Source organism: Littorina saxatilis, linkage group LG6 (genome assembly GCF_037325665.1).
Source record: "Littorina saxatilis isolate snail1 linkage group LG6, US_GU_Lsax_2.0, whole genome shotgun sequence".
Classification (NCBI taxonomy): Eukaryota; Metazoa; Mollusca; class Gastropoda; order Littorinimorpha; family Littorinidae; genus Littorina; species Littorina saxatilis.
Window position 1 is genome coordinate 52,706,657 of NC_090250.1, and position 22,298 is coordinate 52,728,954.

The 22,298-nt window shown below is 45.4% G+C and overlaps 2 protein-coding genes across 5 annotated transcripts in view; both read right to left on the bottom strand.

Annotated features, from left to right (window-relative positions):
* LOC138969521 (protein Shroom3-like) overlaps nt 1–22,298 on the bottom strand; it is a 276,416-nt gene that overhangs the window by 111,888 nt on the left and 142,230 nt on the right. For all 4 annotated transcript variants that reach the window (XM_070342338.1, XM_070342339.1, XM_070342340.1 and 1 more), the window contains one exon: nt 14,718–14,939. In XM_070342338.1, the coding sequence (XP_070198439.1) occupies nt 14,718–14,939 (222 nt within the window). The remainder of the gene's footprint in view (nt 1–14,717; nt 14,940–22,298) is intronic.
* On the bottom strand, nt 17,145–20,908 carry LOC138969522 (uncharacterized). The gene is made up of 2 exons (XM_070342345.1): nt 20,802–20,908; nt 17,145–20,476 (listed from the first exon to the last, which is right to left on the bottom strand). Exon 2 carries the CDS (start codon nt 19,865–19,867, stop codon nt 17,897–17,899), a length of 1,971 nt encoding a protein of 656 aa, XP_070198446.1. The 5' UTR covers nt 19,868–20,476; nt 20,802–20,908; the 3' UTR covers nt 17,145–17,896.

Here is a 22,298-nt window from a genome sequence, read left to right on the forward strand (position 1 = left end):
GTTTAGCCCGCACAGTGCCGTGAACTCACCTCCAGGGAAGCTTGTACACGTAGGACAGGTAATAACAACCAGGTCTTCGAAAACCATCCTCCATGGCTGTTGGACACAGTTCGAACTGCAGCTCGGTTTATCACCTCAAACCGATCAGTCTTCACGTTGCGAGCAAACCGAAGTTTAAGTTAAAACCTCAGTCGACACAGCCAACACAAATCACTGGAAAAACATCATTTCCAAACACTATATTATTTTAAGACTGGCTCCAGGTAACCACCAAACCTCCGTGCACATCACAGCAAGGCCTATTTATGCAACTCTGTAAATGATGGATGAAGCCTACCGTCGAGGCCTTAGCAAAGATCATCAGTCTCCTGAAGCGTTGCAGTAGATCTCTACTGAAGCGTAGCAGTGGAGGATCTTTGGCCTCAGCGAGGGTCGTGGCGGAAGCCAATGAAGAGGCGAGAAAAATGCAATCTGTGTCTCGCAGCGCCAAAAACACTCATTGTGCCAGACACAAAGACACAAAACACCTCACAGAAAATCGCCGCAGTCTGTATCTTTGTTGCTGCCCGGGGAATCCGTTAAGCTCCCCCCGGCAAGCCCCTGACAACTTATAACTTCAAGTCGCTCACTTATCGATGCTAAACACATAAACGAGCGCGCCTCCAGACCGCACGTGCAAAAACCTTAGCAACCTTTTTACATTTAGTGGGAATCGAGACGAGGGTCGTGGTGTATGTGTGTGTGTGTGTGTGTGTGTGTGTGTAGAGCGATTCAGAGAAAACTACTGGACCGATCTTCATGAAACTTGACATGAGAGATCCTGAGTATGTTATCTCCAGACTTTTTTTTCATTTTTTTTTTTATAAATGTCTTTGATGACGTCATATTCGGATTTTCGTGAAAGTTGAGGCGGCACTGTCACGCTCTCATTTTTCAACCAAATTGGTTGAAATTTTGGTCAAGTAATCTTCGACGAAGCCCGGACTTTGGTATTGCATTTCAGCTTGGAAGCTTAAAAATCAATTAATGAGTTTGCTCATTAAAGTTGTCATTAAAATCGATTTTTCGCAAACAGATTTAAAATTGATTGCATCGTATTCTTCATCACATTCTGAATCTAATAATATATACATATGTTATGTTTACTCTTAAAATGTTATCACAATTAACGAAAATAGATTAATTAGTCTTACGATTAAAATTTAAGAAATCGATCCAAAAATGATTTCATCTTATTCTTTATGATTTCCTGATTCCAAAAACATATAGATATGATAGGTTGTATTCAAAACAAGCTCAGAAAGTTAACAATACAGAAAAGCGCGCTTTCCTGCTTAGCACAATAGGCTACCGCGCTAATCTGGCGAGTCAATATCACTACGTTTTGCACGTGGGAGGTGAGCGATTTCCTTCACGCGGGGATTGACGAAGCTGTACTGTCTTGGTGAAAAAATACAGTGCGTTCAGTTTCATCCCGTGAGTTCGACAGCTTAACTAAATGTAGTAATTTCGCCTTACGCGACTTGTTCTTTAATGCCCTGTTTCCCCCTCCCTTCTAGTCTTAACTTACACAAGTTACAGCCAGAAATACAAATCGTGGCGTCTGTAAACTGTCCAAATCTCCTTCACGCCAGAAAGAAGACAGCTATGGGAAGGTATACCTTGCGTGCAGCAATCTTTTTTATGTTCTTGAAAAGACGTTAATCTAGCCATGCAGGTAACATCAAGAAGTTCTTCTACTTCTAGCCAGGGAAAATCAAGAAGTTCTTCTAGCCAGGGAAAATCAAGAAGTTCTTCTAGCCAGGTAAAATCAGGCCAGTCATTCTTGAAACGTTCAAGACGGTGAAGCAGATAAATAAGCACACGATCACACAGGATGCGGGGGACGATTTTTCCTCCCAAACATTGTTACCCCACCCTTAATGTTGTGATGGCAGATTTCTTCCATTGTGTCTGCTGTTCGCTCACGGGTGAAGGGGGTGGAGAAGGGATGTTGAAGAATTATGAGAGGAACTTATATAACAAGAACATGCAGGAAGTATAAGAGACGATATTTCCTCCCCAACAATGCTACCCGGCTCTATGTTTTGACGGCAGATTTGATAACTTCCATTCGGGGTGCAGGGAGTGGAGGGGGAACGTTGCAGAATTATGAGAGGAAAATAACAACATAAAAGACTGATGCGGGAAACGATTTTCCTGCGAACAATGTTTACCCGCCCTGCGTGTTGATGGCAGATTCCCTGCATCCTGTCTGACTAGGACTCACGTAGAGAAGCCAGAGATGTGCAGATCGGAGGAAGTGGGGGGGGGGGGGGGGGGAGGGGGGGGGGGGGGGAGGGGGGGGGGGGGAGGGGGGGGGGGGGGAGGGGGGGAGGGGGAGGGGGATTACATAAACAGCTTGCACCCCAAAGTATCGAAAAGCGATCCCGCTCAAGGGCAGGTGAAACTTTTTCAGGGGTGATTCGCATCATTAGATGGCTGGGTTTAGCGCCTCCCCCCCCCCCCTCCCGTATCCGATCCGGCTTGGTGCTGTTTTTGTCATAAACATCAGGTAGGGCGAGGGGTTGTGGTCGATGTCATTAAAGTGAAACATCTGTTAAGTCCGCAACAAAATCCGTTAAAATTAGGTCTTGTAGAGGAGGAAGTCTCAGACAGACGTTAATTTACAGAAATTACAAAGAGAAATCTTATTTTGAAGCGATCCGATGACCTTTTTTCTCAGGTATCATCCCTTTAAACTACAAGCTCTTAACATTATTAGTATCGCAGAATCTTTTGGTATAACTTAGGAAGCGTTCCGATGGCCTTTTAGCTTTTATTCCTTGCAACAACAGGGCCTCAAAACGGAGGTTTGACTGAACGTGCATTCAGGGGCCACTACTTCTGGATTGCAGCCCCGATAAAAGCCCCTGTCACTCTGGAAACGCTGGGGCATCATGAAGACATTTAGGGGCCTCGTTGTGTGTGCAGATAGAGCACGGCTTACGTGTCAGTGCGTCATCTAAATGACGTACAAGCTCCGCGTCACATGCCTGGTAGTGGGAGCCAAGGGACACAGACATGATGACGTCAAGATAGCTCACGTCACACAATTCTTTGAAAGTCGGCCAAGGCTTTAAAATATGCTACCTACACTGAAAAATCGCCTAGTACATCTAAACATGTTTTGAGATACCGCGGTATCATCTTTTTAATGATGACATCACAAACTTCCTCTTCCTTGCAGTCTGCAAACATACTACATGTACCTTCCTTGCAGTCTGCAAACAAACTACATGTACCTTCCTTGCAGTCTGCAAACAAACTACATGTACCTTCCTTGCAGTCTGCAAACATACTACATGTACCTTCCTTGCAGTCTGCAAACAAACTACATGTACCTTCCTTGCAGTCTGCAAACAAACTACATGTACCTTCCTTGCAGTCTGCAAACATACTACATGTACCTTCCTTGCAGTCTGCAAACATACATGTACCTTCCTTGCAGTCTGCAAACATACTACATGTACCTTCCTTGCAGTCTGCAAACAAACTACATGTACCTTCCTTGCAGTCTGCAAACAAACTACATGTACCTTCCTTGCAGTCTGCAAACATACTACATGTACCTTCCTTGCAGTCTGCAAACATACTACATGTACCTTCCTTGCAGTCTGCAAACATACTACATGTACCTTCCTTGCAGTCTGCAAACATACTACATGTACCTTCCTTGCAGTCTGCAAACATACTACATGTACCTTCCTTGCAGTCTGCAAACATACTACATGTACCTTCCTTGCAGTCTGCAAACATACTACATGTACCTTTCTGGATTCATTATCTTCATAAAACTTTCTCAGAATTGTAGAGATCTGTATATAGAGAAATACATCAGAATGAGGAAGTGTCTATAGTTAAAAACCTATAAGGAAAGCATCTCTAGAAGATAGAAAGTGAACACGAAGAGAAACAGTGGAAAAGACAACGGTAAAGAGGGAGAAACAGTCGGAATGAAAAAGCTAGCAAATTCATAAGATAAACGGTAATGTCAAACTATTTTGACAGCTCTAGTTGCATAAGGCTAAAACAAGCAGCAGAGATACTGCAACAGAACAGCTGCATTTGAAGGCAAAAGTGGGTGGTGGAAGAAAAAAAAACTTGCAAAGAAAACTGTTTTTTGCAGTACGTTTTGCGGCCAGAAACGCCAAACAAACGTCAAAATTAGCCAGGGTTTGAAGACAGAATGCGCTTCACAAAATACTCAACAAGCACATTTCCAGAAAGCTTCCGTTGCATTACACCCACAACACTGTCAAAATAAGCTCAGGAGTGAATGAACAGAAACAGCTGCATTATATCACACTTGATTTTTTCTGGCTCTACTGAGGTGAACGAATTCTTGGCTACATGTCCAAAAGAACGTTTTGCCTTTAAGTGCATCTAGACAACCGCAAAGCATGTCAATGGGATGATACTGAAAGGTGCAGCAACAACTTCATTCGTCGAATCTGATGCAGACTTGATGAACTGCCCGCGTAACAGAAGATGAAGATCATTGTTAGATACACGTCCCCATATCGGGTCCGCCAAAGGTATCGCGGTCACCTCAACTTTTACAGTGCTACCTGCGACGTGGGGAACCTTAAATGGGAGGACAACAGCCAAGACATTCCTTTGTTGTCCCTTTGTCTTTTATCTTGACCAAAATATACCTGTCATATCAGGCCACCTGCAATGCAGGGACACCTTTGGCTGTTACCAATAGCGTCCTCTCATCGCAAAAGGTCTGACAAACTGTGTGTAGGGCCAAAGCGTTTTATCACGAGAGTCCAGGCACACACCCCCCCATCTCACCACACATACGCAACTTCGCGTTGACAATACAATCCAAACATCCACAGCCGCTTTTCCAAACTGAGATTTCGCACGGACATACGATCTTGGCATTTTTACTTCTAAAGCCACATATATGTATATTGTTCCCAAGTCGAGCTTAAAAAAAGTTTGTTCCACTGAGTACATTAATATAAGTATCCCTTAGCCCGTTGATACAAAATGTGTTAATTCTGCAAATTTTGTTCTAGTTATGCAAACATGTGTTCAATTCTAAAAAGTGTGTTCCTGTTAATACCAAAATGTGTTCAATTCTACAAAGTGTTGACACAACTGCATCATCGTTAATTTACACATGTACTCCCAGAAATAGCTGTCCTTTTAACTAACGTCTCCCTGACTATAAAACATTTAAGTCTGCAGAACTTGCAAATAGAAACACGGCCTGTAGTGACCTGACCTGAGGTGCACTGCATTCCTGACAGTCAGCTCACGGCTCACAATTTGCTCGGACCGCACCATCTCAGCAATCACCTCGCCATCTCCTGCTGATCCGTCCTCACCTTTCGTCTTGGGGAAAGGGCAACACTTCACACTTACCTATCACCGGCAGGTGTCAGAGGAAGCGAGGAGGGGGGACGGTACCGTTAAAGGTATCGCCCTTGTCATGTACGCGGTCGTCTTCACTGTTACGAATCTGTCAAGGAATTTCCACTGCCCAGATATCTATTTACTAAAGATACCAACCTCCTTCAGCTTCAAGGCATACCAACAATGTGAAGTGTGGTTGTATTCAGGGACTGGGTGGCCGAGTGGTAACGCACTTGCGCTCGGAAGCGAGAGGTTGCGTGTTCAGGCCTGGGTCAGGCCGCAATTTTCTCCCCCTTTCCTAACCTAGGTGGTGGGTTCAAGTGCTAGTCTTTCGGATGAGACGAAAAACCGAGGTCCCTTCGTGTACACTACATTGGGGTGTGCACGTTAAAGATCCCACGATTGACAAAAGGGTCTTTCCTGGCAAAATTGTATAGGCATAGATAAAAATGTCCATCAAATACCCGTTGGACTTGGAATAAAGTAAAAAAAAAATTTCCATCTCACACGGCATTAAGTCTCAGGAAACATGAATACACGCATGCAGAAAAAAAAATATGGGTAGCGCCGTATGTATGGCAGCTCGCTTTCCCCGGGGAGAAAGCAGCCCGAATTTCCATGAGGGTAACCTCACTGGACTGTAAATCTTATCCAATCCAATCCAATTCTATCAGTGCAGAGCGGGATTTTGTTGTGAATGAATTAGGCAGATGGATATGGGTGTCAGTTTGGAAATGAATTCAACTACCAAATCCTGCTGTGCAGAGAAAGCAGTCGGGCTGTTGATATCCGGCACGCGTTGAACTTCAATCAATCAATCAATATGAGGCTTATATCGTGCGTATTCCGTGGGTACAGTTCTAAGCGCAGGGATTTTTTATTTTTTTCTATTTTTTTATTTTATGCAATTTATATCGCGCACATATTCAAGGCGCATATTTATGCCGTGTGAGTTGGAATTTTTTTTACACAATACATCACGCATTCACATCGGCCAGCAGATCGCAGCCCGATTTCGGCGCATATCCTACTTTTCACGGCCTATTATTCCAAGTCACACGGGTATTTTGGTGGACATTTTTATCTATGCCTAAACAATTTTGCCAGGAAAGACCCTTTTGTCAATCGTGGGATCTTTAACGTGCACACCCCAATGTAGTGTAGGAAGTAGGGGGATATTCTGACCTCGTGTCAATACTAAGACACATGAGCGATGGTGGTCAACATGATCGCTCACACCAAAAGCAATGTCACTTTAAAATCCCAACAACGATAGTTTTTGTTCGTTCTCTCTGAAAAAGGGAGTAACATTTCACACGTACCTACTGCAAACAGGTGTCAAAGGAGCAGCGACGGAGAGAGAAAGTAGCGTGAGGAATCCCAGCATCTGTTTTCACTGCACACCTTCCCCTCCACACCTGCCCCTCAGGTAATGGACCGTAAGGGGACAAACAGAGGGCCAGGTATAGCCAGGTATCGCCAGGTATAGCCAAGGAATCCCATTAATTCAGGTATGCAAGCGACCAGGTAAGCATCATTTACATAGATAAACAATTTTCATTTTGTTGCGGAGCGGATAGGACGAGAGGAGGGGGGAGGTGGCTGGTGCGTGCGTGCGTGTGTGTGTGTGTGTGTGCGTGCGTGTGTAGGTTTACGCGTGTGTGCGTTTGTGTGTGTGTGTGCGTATGTGTGTGTGTGTGTGTGTGTGCGTTTGTGTGTGTGTGTGTGTGTGTGTATGCGTGTGTGTGTGTGGTTGTGTGTGTGTGTGTGTGTGTATGTGTGTGCGTGCGAGAGTGTGAAGGGAGGGGAAGCTGAAAGGGAAAGGGGTATCTAAAACAAAAGTTAGGTAGAACAAAGGCAAGGTGTCACCCTAGACGCTAAATTAGTACAGGCCAAGGCGAGAGAGCTTGGAGAAAAACATACACTAGGGGGAGGTGGGGGGGGGGGGGTATTACAGAAAGAAAGACCCCCTAAGCTGACGATTGGCTTGTCATCTGTTGCGCTTCACTCAACCTTCACGGTTTTACTTACACTCGATCAGCCCTCTTCCATGCGTACAACAACACTTAAAGGGTCTTTTTCAGCCAGGTCAGAGAGAGTTGGGGGCTGAGGGGGTGAGAGAGAAAGAAAGCGAGAAAAGAGAGAGAGGGACACACACACAGACAGAGAGAGAGAGAGAGAGACACAGACAGACAGACAAAGAGGATGGGTGAGTTTTGGTCTTAGAAGACACTTAGTGTAGTAGTGTCCCCAACCGCCAACTGGCGATGATCAGCTGTTTGGGGTGGAGGGGGGGGGGCATGGGGAGGAGACTTCACCTGTCACACTCTGTGTATGAGTGACAGCGTCACAACTCATTATACAACTTTGTCATGTCAGTTCTTGGATTGACCGGAAAAGGGGGGGGGGGGGGGCGGCGGTATATCGTATAACAGCCAGGTTCTAGTTAGGTCAGAATGAATTGGTCAGGGTCAGCCTAACTGACCTCTCGTGGTGGAGGTCGGGGGGAAGGGGGGGCAATTCGCAAGTGTATCCATCATCCAAACGACCGAGTAACAAGTAAAATGTCTTTACGAAAAGAAACTGCATGCATGCGGGTGTGCGTGCGAGCGTCCGCGTGTCCGTGTGTGTGTGTGTCTCAGTGCGTGTGTGTGTCTGTGTGTGTGCGTGCGTGTGTGCGGGTGCATGCGTCTGTCTGTCTGTCTGTCTGTCCATCCGTCTTCAGTCTGTACATAAGGCGAGTTTAACAGGCATAGCTGTGGCACGGTGTATTGCGACACTTCCAACTTGACGAGACGCAAAGGAGAATTACGGTTGGGGTCTCACTGACAACTGAACGGAACGGTCAGCACGTAAACACCTACAGGTGCGAGAGCGGTCAGCGAAAGAGAGAAGGGGTCAATTAACTGCAGGAATGTCTTGCGAGGGTGTGACCGTGTCATTGTTAATTTACTGACCCGCAGCTCTCGGGGATGGGAGGGAGGAGGCTGGTCAGGGGAATGTCACGAACTTAGGCAGCGTATCATGTAACGGCAGGACGGTCCCCGGGTTAATTGCTTGACCTGGTCGTGAGCAACGAGGCAAAACGTACACGTGACTCCGACGACAGACTCTCTGCAGACAAAAGCCATGGACTTGACATTGCCTGTGTTGTAAAGACGGTCAGCATTATGTCTTTGCGCTCCGAGCAAACTGGAAAGCCTGGGCTACTGTTGCATTGTAGACTCCTTCAGGTCATCTTCTTGCGTCGCTCCATCGTCACGACAATAAAGAGTGTACCAACAAAAGTCTTGTGGCCAATCTGATGCCGTCTTCACCTTTCTAATTCCACGTGCAATGTATACGCTTATAATACAAATGTATATATAATATCCAAGCCGCCATGTTTCGGTTGACGAGGGCGGAGTAGGGTGGGAGGGGGGAGATTCCCACACACAAACACGAGCGAGAGAGAGAACACTGACCACCTGCTGCGACAGCCCCCCAGGTAACAAAAAGGTCACGTGTACAGTGCTATGGTAGCTGTACGTAAAACAAGGACTGGCCACCTCTAGCCGTCACTTTATTACTTGCGAGTTACATACTACGTGTACTTACTGACACGACGACAGGAAGGGGTGAATTATGGGGTCAGTTTTGGTGTCCGTGCGTGGATGTGACCTTGGGGTACATGTATTATGTTGTTTCCATTGTCAGGTTCGAGCCTCTTTGCTTTTCATTCATGTCTCGCTCTCCTCCCCACCTCGTTCCTTCATCCACCCCCTCCCACCCTCCCTCTTCGATAAATCCCTCTTTCGGATGAGACGAAAAACCGAGGTCCCTTCGTGTACACTACGATGGGGTGTGCACGTTAAAGATCCCACGATTGACAAAAGGGTCTTTCCTGGCAAAATTGTATAGGCATAGATAAAAATGTCCATCAAAATACCCGTGTGACTTGGAATAATAGGCCGTGAAAAGTAGGATATGCGCCGAAATGGCTGCGATCTGCTGGCCGATTTGAATGCGTGATGTATTGTGTAAAAAAAAAAAAATTCCATCTCACACGGCATAAATAAATCCCTGCGCCTTGAATATGTGCGCGATATAAATTGCATAAAAAAAAATTAAAAAAAAATTCCTGCGCTTAGAACTGTACCCACGGAATACGCGCGATATAAGCCTCATATTGATTGATTGATTGATTGATTGTTTTGAGCTTTTGGAAATATCATTAATCGATTGTTTTACATTATTGTTTCTGATTTCCAACAACCAAGACAACATGCACTGAATTGAAACAAAACTAAAACAGAACCCTGTAGAGGTTATTTTCATTGATGGTAAAATAAATTTAAAAAAATAAAAATTAAAAACAAAGAAAGGGCGACCAAAGGCCACTACTCCTTTACGCCAACGTTCACGGGCGAGAAAACCAGCCTATCTAAGTGTCCTTGTTTTGTGAAGGCAGTTAACACAGTTTCTTGGCTGGGGGGACCGGCCAACAGACAGGCTTCTCTCTCTCTTTCCGGCCCGTAGAGGGTCAAGTGTTATGGGACACAAGAGTGACCACCACTGGCCACTCTAAAAGCTGACCACTCAGAAAGCTGACCACTCAGAAAGCTGACCAAAACCAACAAACCAACAAACGGTCAGCGACAAAACAACAGGACCCTGACAGCAGATGTGTCGGAAATGACAACCAGGAAGGACATTCAGGACACAGCAATAACGACAAAATGATCCCTGGCTCCAAAAGGCCGCTTTCGTTGAGACAAGAACAACAAACAGAAATGGAGTATTAGTTGGCTTGTGGTTGGGTTTGCCAGAGACCACACAAAGCACTGACCCACACAGCAAGACGGCCAGCGATCTAATACAACACACACAAGGGGGAACTGACAGGAACTCTTTAGAGCGCCCCACACATTGTGACACATTCGTTCAGACCAGGCGACCATAGAACAGAAAGGGTGTCTATTGGAAGGACAGCAAATAGCAACACCAGGGGTGGATGACGTCGCCACACGCAATCACTTAACGTGCGCAAACAGGGATCTTTTGTAGGTGGCGACTACTCATAGTCACAATGATGAGAAATTCACCAAAAATAACAAAACCCACATTTGTAAAATGTTCAGCGTTTACTGCGACCTAACAAACACATTGACTAGCTGAACATGGGACATAAAACACAACGACGAACGCTCTTTGCAGCGCTAAAGTTAATGCCCAACGAAATGAGATTTTGAAGACAGACGGGGAAAAAACAACTGTAACAGGTAAACTCTGTCAGGGGAATTAACTTTGCGGTTACTTTTAGAACTCAGTGAGAGAAAAAAACAGACATAGTGGTTACTTTTAGAACGTGTTGATCTCTGGCTTGTCAGCGGCATTCAGAAAGTAGCACACAGGAATAATAAACACGGTCCCAGTAGGATTTACCACCTGTGTTAGTGAACAATACGTACCTGCCTTTCTCGCACCCAGCAGACGACTCTGACTGTGCCGTGTGAAGCACAGAAAACACTTTACCTTTACCTGCCATTGTGAGTGCATCTAGGTAATTGAAGTTTACAGTATAGGAGATGAGGTGATCCTAATAAAAGGCTGTTCATAATGTGTGTTTCTGGCTCCGTTTTTCTTTCAATACATTTTATTTGTCGTTAGGACGAAACGTAAAACAACAGGAACAAATGATTGTGTATTTCCTGCTAGTTATTTCTCACATTATAACAACAAGAGCACCAAACTTTTTCAACACACACAAAAACAGGCAAAAGTTGTACAATAAACTGAAATCGATGAAATGCTCACACTGGTAAGAAGCGAAATGAACCAGATTTTTAAAAATTAAAATCAACATGTGACAGATCAGTTGCCACGCCCACTCCTACCTACCTGGGCAGCTCCGGCCAGTCATGTCCAGACGGAGCCGGACACTGTTATCAGCCGTACAGACACTGACCACAACACTACAACACCTCAACAATCTTGGTACGAATTCCTCTGATGACGCAACTTTCCCTGATAATACCAATCAGTCAGGATATTTTGATGACGCCAAATCAAATCCTGAGCGATTCCAATCAAAGATCCGTCTTTGGATTTCATCACAACACGTACTGACCGATCACAGGACACGAGTACAGAGGAACCCCACTCTTCGGACCTCCCCCCCCCCCCCCCACCCCCGATTTTAGTCTTCCCCCCGTTTTAAGACCTTGATTATTTCTCTCCAGATTTTGTGTTCATACCCCTTGTAACTGTAGCTCCATTTTAAGACTCGCTCCTTTATAAGACCTGATTTTCTCAGATTCTTGGAGGTCTTAAGAGGCGGGTTGCATTGTACGGGTCTGTCGGAACCTTGGGTCAGCAAGCCTTTCTCTCTTGATTCAATTGTGGACATTGGTCAACCACACAGTTTACACAGAGAACACAGGGAGAAAGGCAGTCACAACGACAGGAGACAGCCCAAGTCAGCGAATCTCACTGCCCTGTTCTTGAGTTATGGAAGACGCTCAATGCCGCCATGGGCTGTATGGTACTGCTCACCTCATTGGAAAGTATCGCTGTCAAGACTCTTGATTCAACTTACCATTTATAGCGCGCGCGGCAATGGACGCAGGCCCTGGCAACGTCCAATTCGCATCACACACGTCACTAGTACTGACCGGAAGATGGGAGCTATCATTGTTTTTACACCTAATACAGACGGTCCACACAAATCACAACTGCCATGTCTGTCTTGATTCTACGACTGAGATAACAGCACTGTCGCAGTGTTGATTGAAAAATAGACCCAGTTACAGTCCGAAGAGCAATATGGACAAAAGAGTTCATGGGTCACAAGAAGTCAGTTCCACAAAACACAGGACAATCCATTCAACTGCTAGCCACCGGTCACTCACCCACTCTCCCTCTCTCCGTGGGAAAACAACGAGTGACAGATTGTGCCACGCAGTGTGCGACGTAGAAAAGTATCCCTTGCTCGCTCAGAAAGCCAAACAAGCGATCAGCGAGGACGTCCTGCTATCAGTCGTTCCTTTGTTTCTCACTCAGACACATGACCTAGCTTTAGGCGTGCTCGGTGCAGCGACAGACTGGCAACACGGTGTCAACATTTCACTGCGCTCAACAGCTGATTATCAAATCGCAACAAGCTCACAGACAGACAAGACAGACAGAAAGATACGCAGTAAGACAGACAGACAGACAGACAAAAGGACAAAGAGACAGAAAGATACGCCAGGCAGACATACGGAGAAGCAGGCAGAGCGACAGACAGAAAGATCATTGGAAAGATACGTAGCGACAGACAGAAAGATACGTAGTGACAGACAGAAAGATCATTGGAAAGATACGTAGCGACAGACAGAAAGATACGTAGTGACAGACAGAAAGATCATTGGAAAGATACGTAGCGACAGACAGAAAGATCATTGGAAAGATACGTAGCGACAGACAGAAAGATACGACGTAGTGACAGACAGAAAGACAGACAGAAAGGAAGACAGACAAAGAAGCCTCACCAAAACGTTGGAGATATCATGCAATAACTAGTCAGTATCTGTTGCTCCTATTAATCCCCCCCCCCCCCCCCCCCGCCACTCCCCTTCGATGTCAAGTTAACGAGAGCACTGAAACTGGTGCTACAAAAACATGGCTGAATGCTGCTAACGAGGAAAGATATCTTGAAAGCGAGATAACGCCGAGGCAATCTAATGGGCAATACTCTTCACTTATAAGTCAAGTCTGAAGACCAGTGCATCATCATTTATTGAAGCGAGGGCGAAGACTTCAACCAGGTGAATAACGCCCAGTCAGCCAGGTGAAATAACGCCCAGTCAGCCAGGTGAAATAACGCCCAGTCAGCCAGGTGAAATAACGCCCAGTCAGCCAGGTGAAATAACGCCCAGTCAGCCAGGTGAAATAACGCCCAGTCAGCCAGGTGAAATAACGCCCAGTCAGCCAGGTGAAAAACGCCCAGTCAGCCAGGTGAAATAACGCCCAGTCAACCAGGTGAAATAACGCCCAGTCAACCAGGTGAAATAACGCCCAGTCAACCAGGTGAAATAACGCCCAGTCAACCAGGTGAAATAACGCCCAGTCAACCAGGTGAAATAACGCCCAGTCAACCAGGTGAAATAACGCCCAGTCAACCAGGTGAAATAACGCCCAGTCAACCAGGTGAAATAACGCCCAGTCAACCAGGTGAAATAACGCCCAGTCAACCAGGTGAAATAACGCCCAGTCAACCAGGTGAAATAACGCCCAGTCAACCAGGTGAAATAACGCCCAGTCAACCAGGTGAAATAACGCCCAGTCAGCCAGGTGAAATAACGCCCAGTAAGCCAGGTGAAATAACGCCCAGTCAACCAGGTGAAATAACGCCCAGTCAGCCAGGTGAAATAACGCCCAGTCAGCCAGGTGAAATAACGCCCAGTCAACCAGGTGAAATAACGCCCAGTCAGCCAGGTGAAATAACGAGTATCTGTGTCCCAATGCTGCAGGCAGATATTGTTGTTCTGTGGAGGGATGGACCAAAGGAGGGAAGTGGGGGTGGGGGGAGACATGCACGGTTCTGCACGGTTCTAAGCTTAATGACTCCCCTCCCCCCTCTCCCGGGCAATTGTTGGAGGAGGGGGGGGGGGGGACAATAGTTTGGGGTTCGGGGTCCGGGGGGCAATTAAACTTTTACCATATTCACAGAAGCTACAAAAGGAAACTATCCTCCCCTTCTTAAGCACTACAGATATGTCCATCCGTTACCCGAGAAAACAGCAATCTCCAAATTGGACATGTACTAACAATCTACTGCCCGGCTGGTGTCCTTTCATCATGTGTTTTTTTCCGAATAAGGTTAGCAGACTGACACCAGTGTCACTTATAGCGTTAATTCACCACGAACACAAAACAACTCTGTACACCACGAACACAAAAAAAACTCTGTACATCACGAACACAAAACCCCACTGTCACAGTGCATATAAAGCATGCAGCGGGTGTGTAGATTGTTGGCCATGTTCAAGTAAAAGGATGGTCTTATTCCACACAAAGCAAGTAAGGGTCGACCGTGATTGACCAGGTGCCCACACGGTAGTCTACAGGAGACCAAGCCTTGTTATAGTGAAAGGCCACAAGAGCTAAACTTAGCGTTGCCAGCACGAGAATGTAGAGCTACATCTGCCGCGCGCCAATGTCGGCCTTTATGGTATCACAAGGTTGTCAAGGTTTCAAGGTAAGACTTGAACGAGACAAGAACGAGACAAGAACGAGACAAGAACGAGACAAGAACGAGACAAGAACGAGACTTGAACGAGACTCACGTGAAGGAGTCTCCCCGCCGAGGTCTGGAAGGCTTCATCGCGGTCTGCTGGCTGGCCTTGGAGTGAGCGTAGAGGGCGCTGTCATCGTGCGCATGCGCCGCGTGACGACCCTGGGAGGAGGACCCGGATCTCTGTCGTCTGGGAGGCTGTTGGACCTCGTGGGTCCTCTGCTGCGTCACGTAGGCCTGGGATCTTACTCCACGGCTCGCGTCCCACCCACCTCTGTAACACAGAGAGAGAGAAGATTGAAACAATGTGAAAATGCGAATAGCAAATGGTGAACTTTCTACTGGTTCCTGCCACCACCTAAACTCTCAGAAAGAAGAGAGTACAGACAAGACATGTACTGAAAACAAACACTGATGAAGATGTGAAGAGTGAAAGCGGGAAAGCCTGCTGGTTCCAGCCATCTCTGTCATTGGAAGAACAACATCGTGGTCGATATAGTACGGTGTGCTTGAAAGTGAAAAGCAAATACTGAAAATGTTAAAGTGACGGCAAAGTTTTCGGCGATTCCCCACAGAACACATGGAAAATGGAGAGCAATAGTCAACACTGGCGGTTTCTGAGCCTGGCAGTGTGTCGGTTTGGGCAAGGCATGTTTGCTGCTATGGTCAGTAGGCAGCAGGAGCACTTAACCATGGATATCAATACGAATAATTCAGTCATAGACACACACAAAACACCAAATCACAAACGATATCACCATTCTGAAGGCTCATGCTTGATATCTTTTTTTCGGCATGTCTGTTATGCATATGCTAACAGTCAGCATATTAGAAATAACTCATAATGGCTGCCTAAATGACGGCATATAAAAACGGTCACACACGTAAAAAAAACAACAATCGAGCAAAGAACGCAGAAGAAGAACTGTCCAGATGAAATGTCCGTGCTAAGCGGAACGGAAGACAGGCCTGCCTGCGGACTTTATGGGGCATGAACGTGTGAAAAAGAACGTGGTAAACTGACAAATGTCCTGTACTTTACGGGTTTGAATTGTTGTATTTGACAGCTGTAGTGTCGGAATAAGGCTGGACCGAACGAAGGCCGTGCAGCTTGTGACAGACTGAGAACCTTATTGTTTGGGGGATAAAAGCCGTCCCGTTTGGTCAAAACAGGTATGCACAAAAACTGCTTCCAACGGTTACCACGGCAACACAGATTGTCATCTTGTTTCATTCTAAGTCACAATGAGTTACTTCTCTTCCATACATATACTCCGAAACAGCTACCCGCCGAAGTCTTGAGAAAAGCCCTTCATTCTTATTCAAATCAGTCATGCGAACGGAAAACTGCACCCAACGGTTACCACGGTGACACAATTATTGTGGGGTGGGGGGGCAGGCGATCGAGGGCTTTGGGTTTGAGGCTTGGGTGGTGTTTTGACAGAGACAGAAACTGAGAAAAGAAAGTGAATTGCAGACGATCGAGGGATGGTGGGGTGGTGGTCTGACATAGACAGAAAAGAAGGTGAAATGCAGGCGACAGTTAAACCTGTGGGCATTCTTCGAGAGGGGCTCCCAGATTCCGGGGAGAGCTGACATGTACACAGGCCGAGGCTGGCCACAAAACCCGACCTTTCAAGTGACGGGCCCTCGCCCAGCCTGGATCAACAGGCCGCCATTCCTTACCCTGCACAACGCAAAGACACACCATGCCCCATCTTATACACCCCCCACCCCCATTCTGATTCAGACCAACCCCCCCCCCCCATTCTGATTTCAGACCACCCCTTCCCACCCCCTGTGATCAATCCGATGTTATACCCATTACCCTGTAAATCTACCTTCATATGTTAAGATAACTCTGTCAAAAATGTTCACAGATTTGTGGAGGTCCTAGAAGGGGTGGGGGTGGGGGTGGGGTGGGGGGTTGTGTCTTCCAGAGTACACGCTGCAATCTTTGCCTAGTCAGTCTACGGAAAATGGCACCATAACCAAGGATTTATTGCTAAAGAATTTCTGTTTTCAGATTCATGTTCTGCTATGTTTGTAGTATGTCTGGTCAAAAATCGAGAAAAATATAATTATTTTTAAAAAAGTTATCAAGTGTGTTTGTCAGTGTGTATTTTGTCACAAAGCGATTCTACGTTTTTTACATTGTCTGAACTGTTTTGACACCACGAACATCAAATATAACATGCAAGTCACAGTTTATGATTACAATATAAAAAAATGTCTAAGATATTAAAAATCAAAAGGTCAAGGTCATTGGGTCATAAGGTCAAATTTGTTGTTTATGCGTGAAGTGAAGGCTGTGTAATCATTTTCAGCAGCATAACGAATATTTTTTTTATACACGCACTAAACACACACACACACACACACACACACACACACACACACACACACACACACACACACACACACACACACACACACACACACACACACACACACAGGGGAAATTCCAAAGTAACTGGTACACAAGGTCATATTTATTGTTTTCAACTAAAAGTAGAATACTGTACTCATTTTAAACCAAACATCATCTTTGTGAAGGTTTTGTTCTACAAAAACATAAGTATTCCTGTACAGGAGAATGTAAGCGCACTCAAGCAACATGTAAAAAGGCCACAAAGTTTGCAGTGTAAACTAAGAAAAGTAAGATGAATGATGTCAGGAAGTCGCTGGATAGTCTACCGCGTGACAAGGGAGCAGGGTATACAAAAGCAAACCATTCAAACACAAGCAATGAAACAACAAACGTAAACAAGGCAATTGATTAGATAAAGCATCACATAATCAAATAATCGACAACATTTTAAATTCAAAGCACATAACTCCAACATCATTACACAAACATTGCACAACATTCATAAACATTATTGACCAATAATGTATTCACAGCGTTAGTCATGCATTGGTCGACTGCAGACTGCAGAATTGAGCATCAAAGCAGTCATAAAACACTCAATGAATGCATTCACTGAATACAAATATCTGTGAACACATTCCGTAATCAGAAAAAAATCAGGAAACAACAGGAATGATAATAATTATGTCCCTTGAAAAACATCTCACAACATCAGTCACTGTCATAGAAATAAAGAAAGGCTCCAATACACATTTGTACATTTGAAAAACATCTCACACCGGTCACTGTCATAGAAATAAAGAAAGTCTCCAATACATATTTGAACATTCTCCAAAGAGCAATGCTAGTTGTTCTCTTAATCATCTGTCTGTAGAAAGGCCTGCCCAACATCGATCCGTCCTGCGTACATGGTGACCGGCTTGGAAGCTCTGGTAGACATCCTTGTGAGTTTCTTTCAGCTGCAGCATGTCCTGGAGATACAGGTGGAGGGATTTGGTGTAGAGGTTGTGCCCTGCTGCTGCCATGAAAGGCATCATTTCATGGACAGTGGACAGATGCAGGTCCCAGTTTCCTGTGCGTTCAGCTTTGAGGAACTTGCGCAGAATGTCAACCATGTCCATGTACTGAATCCACAGTGCAGCTGTGGGGTGGCACTTGAGGGTTTGCTTTTGGCGTTCTAGTTTTAGCTGAATCGATGCGATTGTCTCATCAACGCAAACTTCTCCTAGCGGGATAGCTCCACTCATCAACAAGTCCCACATGTTGGCTGCACGGGCAAGGTCCCCATCAGGCTCCTCACATGAGATAGGAGCATCTTCATTTGCTGATGGCGCGATATCATCCACTGTCCCAGCAATTTGCACATCTTCTGGTACATCTGTGCTATCAATTTCCTCAATGGAGACGTCACTTAGTGTCACATCCAGGTCTGGGAGTGGCAGAGAGATTTTGAACGTTTGTGAGGTCAGGAGTGCGTTCAGAGCCGAGTCAACCAGAAAGTGGCCTCTAACTGCTCGGGACACTGCCTTGCCTTGAAGCATGTAGTTGACAGCTGTTGGTGCATATGTCAGTTCCAGCACCTCCTGCAGACCGCTGCCCTCCATCAAACGTCCAATGCAGCCCAAAAAGCTCATTTCCATGTGAAAACCTCCAAGCCTTAGAACAATGGAGGCCAAGTCAGCATCATCAGGTTTGTTGGCGACGATCTCATGGGCTTTCCAAAATAGGGGCTGGTCGAAAGTGAGCACTGGAGTCGAGCCATGTCTCTTTGCTTCCTTCGCCGTGAACAGCAGTGTGGGGTGAATGCAAGTCAGATCACCAGGGTTCATGTCGATCATTGGCAAGAAGAAAACGCTCGACTTACCAGGGTGACGGTCGTTGTGGACAGCCTGCATCGTTCCAGACCATAAAGGTCTTGCAGGCTTCAGCGGCCACACCACCTTCCACAAGACATCAAGGTGTATAGATGGGTCAACAGCTCGCAGGTTTTCTAGTTCCCTGTATGTAGTGTTCCCAAAGTGAACTGCCTTTGACTGGAAATACACGATGTCAATTGTTCCCTTTTCTTTTGAATCTTTGGAGGTGACATCCAACCTAGGAATAGGCGTTGTTCGTCGTGTTCCAGGAGTTGTGGTAGCAATCATTCCCATACCATGGAAAGAATTGTATCCATCCAAGGTACAGGAATTGTGATCCACATTGTCAGCCACGTATTGTAGAATCACATTCTTGGCACATCCTGGAATATCTGTACTTTGGGACACAGCTGCATTTGCCTCAAATCTCTGCACCTCTGTGTAGGAAGACGAGAAGCCCATCGCATTCAACACATCGATCAGATATCGGGAGCCAAAATGGTGGTGCATTTGGACTCCAAGTCCAATTTGAAGTGGGGCGATGACAACCCTAGGTCGAGCTGCCTGGACAATTGCTTGTCCCACAGATGCAATTTTATTGTCAGCATCTTTTTCGCTGAAAATCAAACGCAGGAAAAGCTGAAGGGACTGGGGAACAAAGTCCAGGTTGTACGCCCCTGAAGAAATATCCTCTGATGTTGGATATTCCTTGTTTGTCGTTGCAGAAGCAGCTTTTATTTCATTCTTTATCAGTGCTGCAGCAGCTTTCACCAGCTTCAGTTTTTCACTTTCGTCGTCATTAGTCTTCGGAGAACTGTAGAAATCATGAAGAATGGATTTAGCTGTTGTGCGGAATGTTACAACATTAGACTTGCCCAGAATGTTCGCTATGATGATTTTTTCATCAAATCTCTCCAAGAGCTTTTCCTTCATCCATTTGGTGGTGTAACCAACCCCTCCACTGAACTCTTGCATTTTCTGCACAAGCTCTCCGATGGTGATCTGTTCGTCATCGTGGTTAATGAGATATTCTGCTGTTTTCTCAAAAGCTTCAAGTTTTTCAGTGTCCGGTGGTCTACCCACACTTCGGCTTGGAGCGTTTGTCAGTGCGTATGCACCTGGCTTGTCATTATAACGTTTGGGAATTGACAGACCAAGCGTTCTGAAGTTACAGTTACAAGTTATATGGTACACAGCATCTCCTGCATGCAGGTCTCTTGCAAATTCAAGCTTTCCCTTGACGATATCTGCCCACTCATCATTTCTTTCGTCACATTTTTTTCAAAATTTCAGTTTGTAAAGATAATGTTCTGACTCTGTATGCCTCATCAGGTCCACGTGTTTTGGAAAGATTTACCCGAGTCCCACAGAAAAAGAAGCAACTTGCAAAGTCAAATCTGTGTTGCTTAGATCGTGTGCTTCGCTCTCCAAGCTCAGTCTTATCGGTATCTCTGTTTTGCTGTCTTAAGTCTTTCTCGATATTATTGTCGTTGGTGTAATCCCTTCGACACTCGATATGCACCCTTTGACCAACTGTAGGCTGAACGGTTCTGTTCTGTCTTCTCTGGCTCGAATCCTTGATTCCTGTATCAACAAACAAATAACATTGCTCACTACAAACTCTTTTTTATAGACATTTCAACAGAAGCACGCAATTTGTTAACCGGCTATGACCCCACACACTTGCTTTGATAAGTCTCACTGGATGACACCCAGTAATACAACAAACTACAAATACAGCACAACATGTAAAAGAACACCAAAGGGAAAAAACAACAAAAGAACAAAAACAAACAAAATAAAAAAGACATAAAACAAACAAACAAACAAACAAACGTTATAGTATACGGAACACTAAGAAACTCAAATTTATCATAAGAATTGAAACAAATCAAGAGAGAGAACATACTTGCACATCCTTTCTTTCCCAGGGTATTAAACTCGACGTCACATGGTTCGTTGCATATTGGACAGGTTTTTAATGGATCATCCATTGTGGTAGCCTTTGAAGTGCTGCAAGTAAAATAGTTTTCATGAACACACATTTGTAATGTTCAACATTGATAACAGCACCACCATTAAATACCACAATAATATATAGTGCGTCCTGCATGTTACTTATGTAATCAGTTGATTCTAGAGGAAAACAACTAAAACACATGAAAATAGGAATTTTGACTGGAATGTTCAGCCATACAAATCCTTGCTAAAAGAGAGTTTTTCAGGCGGCAGTACAGACAGTGAAACCTTCAGTTAAAGTATTTTATGGAAAAGTCAAACCAAAACTAACCTTCATTGTTTTAAAGTTGTAGATGACCACAAATAAACGTCCATGCAGCTCTGGTGTATCACAAAGACTGAAGTGAAAAACTGCTTCAAATAATCAAACTGTGAAGATTCCAGCAAGATGGTATCAAAGACAGGCTGTGCTGTCAGACCAGAGTTATGGTGAGAGCATCCGGCGAGCGCGCGGTCACGGCGATCAGATTACTGATAGCCAGCCTCCCTTACCCTCTATCCAGGAACCCCCTCATCCCCCCTCTTCCTGCTGCAGAATGGCAGGCGAGTGATGCCATGATCTCTCTGTATCGAACTTTTAATCGATCATATCTCGGCCGTGCGATCTTCAAATGGAGTCGAATTGTGTATGCATGTTAAGTGTTCCATGCTGAGCGCAGCCATTATAAAATAAATTCTTTAGGATTTAATCCTTAGTCTCCGGCAGTATGACTGAACAATCTTGGCCCAGGCAGGACCTGGCTGGCCGAAACTGCTTGTCCCCCGTGGTGAGTGAATTCCATGGTGAGTGAATTCCATGGTGGTGCATTCCCGCGCTGTTGTTTATTCAGACCCTCGCTGTGCGCCTAATTAGACATGGAGACTGCGATGCATGACACGGTACCATTGGGTAAGACTCCCCAACAGGAACATGCTAGTCTTACACTGTCAACACCAGTGAGTCACCAACAGGAACTTGCTAGTCTTACACTGTCAACACCATGCAGTGAGTCACCAGGGCTGTGGTGCACGAACCGAAAGTGGGTGCCACCCAAACGGGAGAGAACAAACCGCGGGGTCTGATTCGTTGAAATCACAACAAATCTCTATTTCAACCAATCCAATACCGTGGCTGGCTCCCAATCGGTTGGTAACTTTCCCGTGAACCTCGGCCCGGAAATCATGGTCTAAGTCACCAACAGAACACGGCTGTTTGGTGTGGGTTCTTTAGTGTGTTTTTACCCGCAGAACATTGAGGTAAGCTTAATTGCAACTACACTACACCAAATGTGTCATCAGTTGACAAAGCGCTACCAGAACTGAGAAAGGCGTATGTGCGCAATGTTAGCATGTTGGGAACGGAACTTGTGATTGTTGACGTCCGGCTTTCAGGCCTCTAAACCTCACT

Bases quoted from the DNA above. Each gene is read 5' to 3' on its own strand.
- LOC138969522 (XM_070342345.1), bottom strand. From the start codon at position 19,867: ATGCAAGAGTTCAGTGGAGGGGTTGGTTACACCACCAAATGGATGAAG.